Genomic DNA, 11939 nt, shown 5'->3' with positions numbered 1-11939 from the left:
CTTAGTCCCAGCTTTCCCCGCCGCTGAGCAGCGAGCTGAAGCCGGTGGTCACCTCCAGGTCCTACACTCCCCAAAAAGGACCCTCTTAGCTACCCGGGACGCCGCTGGCCTAGCTGGTCCTCACCTCTAGGACCGACCTGTTTGTTTTTCCTTGGTTCTCATTCTGTTCCCGCCTCTGGGGCTCAATCTTTCCATCTGCATAATGGGAGCAGTAACCAGTCCTATCCGCGACCCTCACTGAGCGGCTGGCTTCCTCGGTGCAGGTTAGGCCTACAAAGCAGGGCCCAGCGCAACCGAGAGGTCAAAGGCTGGGGCGCACCGCAGTCCCAGGAGCATCCCGGGCGCTGAGCAGCGGTGGGAGAGAGGGGACAGGGGGAGCGGCCGCGTGGGAGGGGACTCTGGTCAGAGCCCTGGGCCGCCGGCAGAATTCGGCTCCAGGCCCGCCCCTTGCCGCGCGCCCGCCCCGCCCCACCCCGCCCCGCTTTCGCCTCTAAAGTGCTGGGCGCGCGCCTCCTGCTGCCGCACTTTCACTCTCCGCAGTCGCATCCCCTCCGCGTCCTGCCTCCGTCCGCCCGCCGCCCGCTCTTGCCATGGATGCCAAGATCGTCGCTGTGCTGGCCCTCGTGCTGGCTGCGCTGTGCCTCAGCGACGGTGAGTGCGTCCGGAGACGGAGGCGTGGGCAGGCGCCAGGCTCCTGACTCCGTGCGGGGCCACGGCTCCTCTGCCCCGGCCCGCGCCGTCCCGAGCGAACCTAATCCGCGCCGCTTTGCACCCGGGAGATCGAGGCAGCCCACCTCGCGGGGCGCGCTCCCTCGGCGTGCGGCGTTTGAGGTCCCCAGCGTAGCGACCCCCGCGCTGAGGCTCGCACTCCGCTGCCGAGCTCGGGTTCCGGGACGCGTGAGCTGCCGCCAGACCTCTGGCGGGCTGCAGAGCGAGGTCGGGCAGGATAACTGGGTGCGAGCGCGCCCAGGGCGCTTTCGGAGCCGGCGCGGGAGGGCGCGGAGGTGTGGAGCCGAGTCGGGAGCCGCGGGTCCCTGGCCCTTGACCATCCACCTCCCAGCTAGTGCCTTCCCGCGGCCCAGCTCGGTTTCCAGAGTAGAATGGGCTCCTGGCTCCGTGCGGGGCCACGGCTGCTCTGCCCCGGCCCGCGCCAAGGCGATCTGCGGTTCCTGTTGGAGAGAGCGCTTTGCAAAGCCTGTTTGGCATCGCGACTTGCTTGTGGTGGCAATGCGATCGGGTGCAGCTGCGAGGCGTCCCTCGCAGTATTATCGTTCCGAGCAGCTGTCGGGTTTGCGGCGAACGCCTGGCTGCGCTTCTGTACCGCAACGCGGTCCGCAGCGACGCGGCGAAGCTGGAAGCGCATCCAGACAGTGCCTTCCCTGCCTCTTCCTGGGGTCACCCAGGAGAGGCCCAGGGGCGATCCGGGTCATGCATGCGCCTGCCCAGCCCCCAAAACACACTTGCAGGCTGGCGCCTTTGTCGCCAGACGGGCGAGCACTACTCTATCTCGGAGTGAGCGCTGCAGCAAAGTTCAATCGCCAAGGCTTTAGGCGGTGGGGAAAGGCGGTGTACCGTTTCACTGTGAGAGGGAGAGAGCTTTTTTCCTTTTGAGGCTTAAGCGAAATCTCACTGTCCTGTTACAGGACACCACTGCTGCAAACCAAAATAAACTGTTGCCTCTGAACACACAAAACAAACCATGTCAGCATGGTCAGGCCATGCTGAGCTTTCTTGGCTGCGAAGTTTCCAACAAATCCCGCAAAGGGTTGAAGGACACTGTGCTTGGTGCAGCTGAGGTCTGTGCAGGGCCCCAGGCCCTGGAGCAGTCTGCTAGGTGCCGGCTGAAGACCACTGCTGCATTCTCGCTGGCTGGTGGCTGACCACCTGGGAAGTGTTCTTTAAAAGTGTAGCAAGTTGCTGGTCAGAGCTGCAGAGAGACTGGCACCAAAGGGAATTCACAATTTTTCTGTAAGCTGAAAAAGTAACCTAGCCTGTGTCTTTACACTGACACTGACACCCCCAACCCAGGTCATGGGGCACACTCTGGTTTGGGTATTAACAATTCAGTGGTTTGGTGAGAGTAGAGGTGTCATCATCCAGCTGTGGGAGGAAATGGTGCTTCTTCTAGCTGCCCCCTGCCCTGGGGAACTGCAGAAGTGCCTAGAATGCAAGGACCCAGGTCCTTGAGTCCTGGGCACAGCTGACCTGGGGGGAGCACAGAAGGAGTGGGGGCCTCATCCACAGACTCCTCCTGACTCTGGGAAGGGTTGGTTGCTTGCCCATCTGAGTTGCCCTCTTGGCAGCCAAGTGGCCAAGTCAGGGTCCTGGGCTCCCGCTTGGTCGGGCTCTCCTTGCACGCATAGGCCAGAATGCACTTTTTGACCACCTGGAGCCTGTGTACCCATGCTGGGTCCCCTTGTTCAGGCTCTGACTCTGGCTCATGCCCTCCCTCCATTGGCTAACCTCAGCGAAGCAGCTGGGCCCCCGGCTGCCCTGCGCTTCTAGGGGTTAAAGCCAGGGTGGGCCCCATTCCCAGGCCTGGCTGGAGGGGCTGGCTTGGGGGCTCTTGTCTCTGCATTAGAGTGGAAGGACTGCTCCGGAGCGGAGCCAAGTTCACCAGAAGCCAAGTTCCCCCGAACCCTGCGTAACATCTGGACCAGTCAGGCCTCTTGCCTGTACACGGACCCATATGCAAAACAGTTGGAAAGGTTAGTAATATTGACAAAAAGCTGGCAGGAAGGTCACCAGGTGGACACAGCACCTAGCTCTCTTGGTAAGAACACTTGGGGCTCTGTCACTTTAAAAAACCTGTTGAAATTCTCCACTTGACAGGCAGGCAACTGGGTCCTGGGAGCAGGAATAAAAATTGCCTTGGAAGGAAATGGATAATCCCAGGAGGTGGAGAGGGGAGAGGAGAAAAAGAGAAAGCTTGTGTTCTGAGCTCAGAACGGGCTCTGATTTCTGGCCTGATCGCCACTGCTTAGCTAATGGACTCAGAACAGCATCTCAGGGACACAGGGGAGGAGCAGCCCCCATCTTGCACAGCGCTGCCCCCAGCAGCTGTCATACTGTGCACCTTCCAGTTTGCTGCTCTGGGGTTGGGACCAGTCCTGCCTCACCAGTGGGCCCCACATGCCGGTTCTGCTCAGCTCTGAAGGACCCCTGAGAATTTCAGGGGAACCTGGAGGCAGGACACTCGGAGGGGAGACTTTGGCTCTTCCTTTACCCTGGCCACCCAGCCCCCAGCTGCAGGCCACTTTCCCAGGTGATCTGGTTACAGGGCCATACAGACTTCTGCAGGGACCCGGTGCACTTGCTAAAAGCCAGGCCCCAGCAGCGACTTTCTGGACTTAGCCCAGGTGTAAACCTGAAGCCTGCTCCAGGCTCTCCAGTGCCACGAGTCACTGAGAGCCTTGAAGCCAGGCTTTCTTCTTCCTGGTTTTCAGGGAGTCGAGTTTGGTCTTGGGGGGCCAGGTGGTCTGCTTTCCCCCTGACTTGTTGGCCATGCCACCTCTCGACGGAATTCAGCCTTTAGAAAAAAAATTAAGTCCCTCACTCACAAGCTTCCCCAGCTCTCTTGCCCCAAATATGGAACTTAAGAACCACCAGGAGGCCTCTGGGAGCTCTGTAAACAGGCAAACTTTTTTTTTAATCTGTGGACTAAATATTCTCAGACATACATTTAATCCCTGATGAAAAGATCCACAAATTCAAATAATTTGGGGTATTAAGTAGGGCTTGGATAAAATCTGCAGAAAACGCGTACACATACACGCGCGCACACATACACGCGCGCACGCACGCGCACACACACACACACACACACACACACAAATGTCAGTACCCACCCCCCACCCCCCGGGGCTTGCAATTCTAGACTTCCAGGGTGAGCTGTGGGTTCTGCAGGAGCTCTTTGCTAATTTACACTAATGAGTGTCATTTATGGCATTTTGCAAATTGGTGAACTGGCAAACAAAGATGTAATACAACCCAGGAGGCTGGAGCATCCCTGCACAGGCAATGAAAGCCACGTTTGCCTCCAGCCCTGGAAGTGCAGGGGAAAAGATGGGCCCTTGCCTGCCCTCTGGGGACACCCAGGTAGGAAGCCAGTGGGATTCTTTTGTGGTTGCCTTGGCTTAAGGTAAATGTGAGGACAGAGAAGACTGCAGGTGGGGGAGGGGAGCATTCCCAGGGCAGCTGCAGTAGCTCCTGGGAGAGAGCGAGCCTGGAGCCTCCTTCTTCCCCCTCCCTGTTCCCTGAATCGGGAAGTCTTTCTCAGTTGGCCCTGGAGGAGTTTATTTTGCAAAGGATAACTAGGAACCTCAGTACCTTGGACTGAAACAGTTTTCTCCTGTGATTAATGTCACAGGACATTAATCTTTATCTTGAGACACCCGAGCAGGGGCCTTCCGATTTTAGCTTCCCTACCCTCCTAGGGTCCAGCTCTCCTCAGGTTCTTCTGGCCTCTTGCCCTGTAGAAGCTGAGCCTCAGCCCACTCAGAGCTCCCTGTGCTGCCCAAGGAAAAGGTCTCTGCCAGGATGCACCCATGACTCCTCCCATCGTTCCCCATCCTACCCTCATTCCACCATCTGATCACTCGGCCGCAGACTCAGACAAACTTGTATCCCCAAGGCCTGGCAGGATAATAACAAGCTGCTTTGTTCTCATTACCTCTCTAGGGAAACCGGTCAGCCTGAGCTACAGATGCCCTTGCCGATTCTTTGAGAGCCATGTCGCCAGAGCCAATGTCAAGCATCTCAAAATCCTCAACACTCCGAATTGTGCCCTTCAGATCGTGTAAGTCTGAACATCATCCTCCAGGGATGTTACATTTGATGGGCATAGTAACACCTAATTCGCAGACTTGTTAAAGCTAGAGAAATGACACATGCCAAGTGTCCAGGCTCGAACCTGGCATAATTAGAGGCAGCTGACAGTACCACCAGGCAGGGGTTTCAAAAGCTGCTCTTACCGTTGGTGCCCTAACCCTTGGTGCTGTGCTCACTCACAGAGGGCCCTTGCCTCTTCTTTCCAAGCTTCCTCCCTTTAGTGCAAGAGATGGGAGCACATTCAGATGCACCCTTAGACTGGAGAAACATGGGATTCACCAAAGTTTCTTTCTGCTGAAGTACAGTAAATTAGCCAGCCCCTTGCTGGTAATAGTTCTGCCAATTTCAGGGCTTTGGTGCCCTAATTTAATCCTTTATCACATAGCACAAACTCACAAGACTCAAATTCAGTTGAAGTCATCGTTAAACTGTTCGGTGAAACTCAAAATTACCAGCTTACTTAACTGCATTTTCTGAAAGCCAACACACAAGGTTTTAGTTTTGCTGGTGTTGACGGCAGCTGCTAACATTTGATTTCATCCATGTGGGAAATGAGACATACCAAAATCACACATACATGAGACACTAAGATCTCTCCTGGAGAGCAGGAGGCTGAGCCAAGCCCAGAAAGAAAGCCACACGTGGCCGTCCATTGCTCAGCCCTCCAGGGCCCGTGTGTCCCCATGCTCGCTCACAGCGAGCTTGGCCGTGTGTCTAGATGTCAGGGAGTTGAGGCTCGGGGTCTCCTGGGCAGAGCTCACCTCCTGAAAAGTCCCAGCACTAAAAGCAGGACGGGGACACAGCAGTTAGAGCAAAAGCTACACCCACCTGACGACTTTCCACCCGACACCAACTGGTTTTAGGTTTGACTTTTCTTTTTCTCTAGCCTTTGCTGCCTTGAATGTGTTTGTCATTTACAATATGCTTTAGGGCACTAGAAGACGAATTTTTTTTTTTTTCATTTTCTGTGCTTGTAATAAAATACTCTCTTTTGAGAAGTATTTAATCAGATAATGAATTCAGCGAGGATGGGCCCACTTTGCGGTGCAGACTCTGTGGGTTCCCTTGCCTCGAGGTTGAAGAAGCCAGACAGAATCCTCAGGTCTTTCGGGGCAAACACATTAATAAACAGCAATCCCCAGAATTGGACCTGGATCCGCCTTGCTCTGAGCCAGGCCCTCTGCACAGCTCGTTGACTCAACAGGCAGGCTGTGTGACGACTCCTGGTGTCCACGAGCCTCCGTGCTGGCCGCACGGGTCCTCCTAGACCCCAAGTGGCTGGGCGGTGGTGTCCTCCGGCTGCTTGAGATTACCTGGTACCCAGGGGCTTTATGGAGAGGGATCCAGAGATAAGTCCAGGTCCTCTTCCAGGAGTCTTCAGGGAGGGAGGCTCTGGGTGAATGTGAGAATTGGGAGGAAGGTGCAGTACGAACTTTCAAAGAACAAATGAGACCATGAACATTCAGTGAACTTGTAAAATCTCTCTGGAAACCATTTTCTGGCAAACTACCTACCCTACCTCTCCCCTGCCCTCCCCCCCTCCCCCCCCACCCCGCCCCACACTGCCCCTCCCCCCACTGTACTCTCACCTCTCCCCATCCCCCAGACTATGCGGTACCTCTTTGTAGGTCTCCTGCCTCTAGGCTTATTCTTAAGTCTGTCTTCCATGTACTATCAAGATGGTCCATCAAAAGAAAAATCTGCTTCTGCCACCCCACAAGTTCCCGTCATAAACAAAATTGCAGATGAAGCCCCACTGCTTTGCCCCTTACATCTGGCCGCGGGCTTCTTGAGTGTCCTGTCTCCCAAGTTCCTCACATCCTCTCTGCACTGTCACCCCTTTGGGCTATTTGCTCTTGCTTTTCCTTCCCCCTTTACTTCACTTGCCCAGCTCCTACTTATCCTTCAAAAGCCAACTCAAATGTTCCCTGTGTGAATTCTCCCTGGACTCCTTAAAGACTTTTCTTCACTCCCCAGTGTCTCTGGGGTAAAACTTGCAGCACGGCTAGCACTGTCTCCCCAGCACACCTGGGGTTCCTCCCGAGCCTGAGCCTAACAAGCGGGGCACTCCGCTACAGTTGGGTCCTAACCTGGGTGTCGGATGAGCAGATGTCCAGGTCACAGCCATGTTCCCTAACGATCAGCTGCACACTGTCGCCTCTTCTGTTTTGGCAGGGCAAGGCTGAAGAACAACAATAGACAAGTGTGCATCGACCCGAAATTGAAGTGGATTCAGGAATACCTGGAGAAAGCTTTAAACAAGTAAGCACAACAACCAAAAAGGACTTTCCACTAGATCCACTTGAGGAAAGCTAAACCCATATGAGATGAAAGGGCAAAGGTGTGTGGGGGAGGAAGGCCTGAATGGTGAGGACCAGGTGTGCCTGGGGGGCAGCGCATTGACCTGGGCACAGGCGAGAGGTTTGTCCAGCATGTAGACAACTGCATTTATAGCCTACGGTACAATATCGCAGCATGTGTTCATCTGTGCCCCGTACCTTTCACATTGGCTGTTTTATAACTGGGGTTTTTCTAAGAAATTGTATCATCCCAATAGCATTTCCCACCAGTCGGTTCCCTCGTCATCATCACAATCATCATCATTCTCATTACCCTTTTTTAAATCGATGATTACTTCAAGCTTTGTATTTGGTTTGTTTTGGAGATTCTCCTTTTCTCCCCCGGGGGGGTCTGAGCACAGCCAGGTGATGGCCAAGCAGGGAGCTCAGATAAGCATCCTTCCTCCAGACGCTGAGGCTCGGAGGAAGACTGTGGGCAACTCCTGCAGGGGGTACCCCTCCTGAAATGACAACCCACATGCTGACCAGTGCTAGGCAGCGGCCACTACCTTCACCTCCTCTTTCAAGCTCAGTGATTGGATGGGTGGGCTCCATGTAGAACCGCCATCACTGGGGACTGTGCTCAGAGACCCTCTCCGGGTCACTCCCGGCCTCTCCCTGCCTCCCGGAATATGCTTTCATCTCGCTTCTGCTTCTCATTTCTGTACGCACCCAGCTGGAGGAGGGTGACCGCAGGGGCTCCCACCCTGTGGCCCCCTCTTCCCTTTGCCCGCCCCTCCTCTGCAGGCCCTCTGTGAGATCCTTCTCTGGCCTCCTCCAGAACGGGGCTGGCCCTCTGCTGGGGGTATGAGATCATGTCTCCTCCTTCCCACGAAAGACGGTCTTTGCAGAATCAAATGCAGTTTTCAATCTGAGAGCTTGCTTTGAGGAATTTGGTTTCTGTGATTGCCTCTGAAACCTATGTATGCCATGGAGGCTCTACAAACTCTGAGGTTTCTGAAATCAGAAGTGAAAAAATAGATGAATCAATGAGCCTCTTGCCACTAACCCCTCCTCCTGAAGCCACAAGATGGTTTCAGGTTCCAATCAGAAATGTTGGCAAGATGAAATCCCCTGCATAAATGTGATCCACAGATGGGCCTGGTGGTATTTGTAACTTTTTGCAAGGCATTTTTTTATATATATTTTCGTGCACAATTTTTTAAACATTACTTTAGTAAACAAATGTATTTCAGAATATATTTATAGTCAAACAATTCCTATATTTGAAGTGGAGCCATATGAATGTCAGTAGGTTACATTTCTCTATTACCGTAAACTACTGGCGATTTGTAAAGAAATATATATGATATATAAGTGTGACTGCAGCTTTTTAATGTTACCCACAGTGTATTTTTTCACTTGTACTAAAATTGTATCAAATGTGACATTATATGCACTAGCAATAAAATGCTCATTGTTTCATGGTATAAACCTCCTACTGTATGTGGGAATTTATTTACCTGAGATAAAGTCCATTAGTTGTCAGACATGGGGCTCACACACATTTCTGGAATTTATTCAGAGAAGCTGGCCTGCTGGTCAGGTGCCTTGCATCCCTCCTGCCGAGTTCACATGCAAGTGACAGCACATGGGCCTTGCTCAGGAGCAGATTAGATCTGCAGCTCAAGTTTTTATGTCTTTTTTTTTTTTAAACCCAGTAGAAGCAGTAGGGCTAGTTTTCTGAAGAATAATATTTGACTCACTAATTCCTTTTCCCCTTCTTACTGCTCCTCGGTTCTCCTAACATCCCCATGTAATCTCCAGAGACTCAATCCTCATAATATCCAGCTTTCACGTTTTCCCATGTAAAAATCCCATAATTCCAGCCCATGGCTAATATCAAGCTTTCTCAGGAACAGGTGGCCTTACCCCATAAATCATTAAATACCATTCAGCTTGAATCATTTTAATGTGACAGTCAGGAGCCGATTGCTCTAATAAAGTTGCTCTAATAAAATTCTGCTAACCAGCTCTCTCCCTTGCTCTCCAGAACAATCCCAGTCATTCCCAGGGGGTGTGCACAGGCATCCAGAAAGGAGAAGGTGGGATCAGGCTGCCTTCTTTCTCTTCTCCTGGATGGCCATCTGAACCTTGGGCCTCCAACCTCCAAAGCTTATTCGATTTGAAATGCAGAGATTTTAAAGATAAAGCAGAGAGTTCAGCCCTGCATTGAGATGTAAAGAAGCCCTAGGAGAGCAGGTTGGGGTGAGACAGAAGACCAGTCCGGCCTGGCCCTGGGCGTGCCTTCCCACCCTTTGGGATATCAAGTCCTCATCCCTGTTAGAAGCCTCAGGCAAGAGAGGGAACCAGGGGCAAGTTGGCAAATGGCCAACTGCTATAACCAGTTCACGGGTATCTGTGTTCTGGAAGCCCATCTAACATTTTTTTGAATTGGGGAAAATGTCTAATTTATTTTAATGAAGTACTGACAGACAGTGCTTTGCCCACGGGCCTCCAGGCCTGAGACTAAAGACAGGGTTAAACAAATACACGGGCCACTTTTAAATATTGTGCAGACTGAGAAAGACTCCTGTTTATTTCAACGTTATTAATGGTTCTACTAATTTTATCTAAGGGGGCGCAGAGAAGAAAAAGTGGGGAAAAAAGAAAAGATAGGAAAAAAGAAGCGACAGAAGAAGAGAAAGGCTGCTCAGAAAAGGAAAAACTAGTTATCTGCCACCTCGAGAAGGACCACAGTGCGCTCTGCTCTTGTGTCTCCCGGCGCTTTGTAAATCTGCCCTAACCCTCCTCCAGGGCACAGCCCCTGCCTCCCGGGCGGGCGCTCAGACTTCCATGGGGGAGCAGCACTTTGCCGCCACTGTGGCCACCCCGGGTCCTGTATTTATGTGCTTTTTAGGGCCTTTCCTGGTCTGCTAAGTTAAGAAGAAAGTAGTTGTACAAAGACCGGGGTTGGAGTCTGTGACACGGAGCCTGTGTGCTCAGGCCTCTATCTAGAACAGCCTGGGACTCCGGAATGGCCCAGGGCTCCATCTAGAATGGCCCAGGGTCTCTCTCCAGCATCACCCTGGGCTGATGAGCCTCCACCCTGCCCTCCGCTCCCTCTCTCGCAAGGCCCATGATCACGAGCGCTCAGAGCTCACACAGCTCCCCACTCTTACAAGCTGCGTTCCCGTCTGAGGCCAGCGTGTGGCCACCTGGCCTGTGCACAGAGCGGTCTGCTGGCCCAGCAGCCGCCATCTCACTCAGCAAGGGCCACGTGCCTGATACCCTCTCATCTGCCACTGCTGGTGGCATCACTGCCTTTGCGGGGCAGAGCTGGCTGTGGCCATGCCATTTGCAGGCGATAACTGACTCCTTTCCCCAAATGCCTGTTGCCTGGCTCTCCACCACTCTGCCACCTGGGGTAGGACTTTTCTGGCCGCTCCCTCCCTGAGCCTGGGGCTGTATGAGCGGCTTTACCTCCGAGCTTGGGTGGGTTTCTTCAGACCGTGTGGGGAGAATGGCTGACAGCTCTGCATTTCCAGAGGGCAGTTGTGGAAATGCTTCTCAGGGAGCCTCTTTGCAGGGCAATTTACTTTGTAGATTCTTTAAACGGGTCCCTGATGCAGAGGAGGTGTGTGAAGGGCCTGTAGCTCTGGGGACTCCTAGCCTATCCCCTTCCCCCTTCTGCGTGACCCCAAGTGATTAGGTTCTGGGACTCAGCCGCCTCAGTCCTCACTCACCACCCCGACCTCAACACACACACACACACAGATTCATGGCTGAGCTTTCTTGCCAAGTCTCTCTAATTTGGGCTGGAAGGAGGGGGATCACAGGGGAGAGCAAGGCCCTGACTTCAGTAGTGCTTTGAAAAGGGAAACCTTGAATATCTACTCTTCTCCCCATCCCCCTGTCACACAGGGACACACACTCACCCTGTACCCCAGACCCCTGGTCATAATTTCAGTACATGGATCCAGAAAGACGACATGGTTGAAGGATGGAGAACATGGATTTCAGGAGAAGAAACCCAAGGTCCTTGCCTGTCACCCAGGTCACAGAGCGCTGTGTCCCCCTCACGCTTTAGTGCGCTCCTTTTAATTACAGCATAAGGAATTACAGCCATTACTTTTCCTCACTGGAGAAGTGTCCCCCTAGGGCACTGTAGCCAAAGACTTTTACTTCCCACTGCCATCCCTTGTACCTGGCTAACTCCCCCAGCCTGTGGCCCTCTTGCCAGCAACAGGGATGGCAGTCCTGCTCCCGAGCGTGTGGGTTGCCCACTTACCTCATCCTGCCTGTGGTGCCTCCGAAGGCCTCTGGATGGCTGCTGGGCTACCCAGCGCTGCAGTCCTTTCCGTGGAAGCCAGCAGCAGTTGTGGTCTGCAGGACCTTGGCCAGGGTAGCGCTACTCTTACAAAAGCACCTGCAGAGGGTCAGACCTGTGACTCCACGCTCCCTTTTTCACACCGCAGGAGCAGTACCTTTCTGTGCCAGAGAGGGTGACAGGTCTGTTCTGGGAGAGCTGTTTGCCCTGTAGCAACCGTGGGTCAAGCTATTGCTTCCCTGAGGTAAGCAATAGCTCACAAACTGCTTTCTGCAGTGCCCAGGGAGACAGCATCTGCCACCTCTCCTGGGGGAGCCGGGGCTGCGGGGACTCAGAGGGTTGGACCCCCACTAAAAAACATAGGCAAGCCCCTGTCTGTCCTTATATGACTCCACTGGCCCTGGGGCCTCACTGTATCTGACCAGCGGGCCTCAGCCCCGCTGAAGGCAGGGTCGCCGTGGAAGAGCCGAAGAGCTGGACCTCCATTCCGTTGTGGGTTG

The 11939-nt window shown here is 53.7% G+C and overlaps 1 protein-coding gene across 2 annotated transcripts in view; it reads left to right on the top strand.

Annotated features, from left to right (window-relative positions):
• The first annotated feature begins 509 nt into the window (after positions 1-509).
• The window catches only part of CXCL12 (C-X-C motif chemokine ligand 12), a 28267-nt gene continuing 16837 nt past the window's right edge, over positions 510-11939 (top strand). Inside the window, exons 1-3 of one of the 2 annotated variants that reach the window (XM_061177300.1) lie at positions 510-651; positions 4681-4798; positions 7006-7092. In XM_061177300.1, coding sequence (XP_061033283.1) covers positions 591-651; positions 4681-4798; positions 7006-7092 — 266 coding nt within the window. In that variant the 5' untranslated portion in view covers positions 510-590. The remainder of the gene's footprint in view (positions 652-4680; positions 4799-7005; positions 7093-11939) is intronic. The other variant, XM_061177363.1, reaches the window with a different exon arrangement.

This window comes from Eubalaena glacialis, chromosome 1 (genome assembly GCF_028564815.1).
Source record: "Eubalaena glacialis isolate mEubGla1 chromosome 1, mEubGla1.1.hap2.+ XY, whole genome shotgun sequence".
NCBI classification, from domain to species: domain Eukaryota; kingdom Metazoa; phylum Chordata; class Mammalia; order Artiodactyla; family Balaenidae; genus Eubalaena; species Eubalaena glacialis.
Note: the sequence above shows the minus strand (reverse complement) of the source record. Positions and strands in the feature narration are given on the sequence as shown.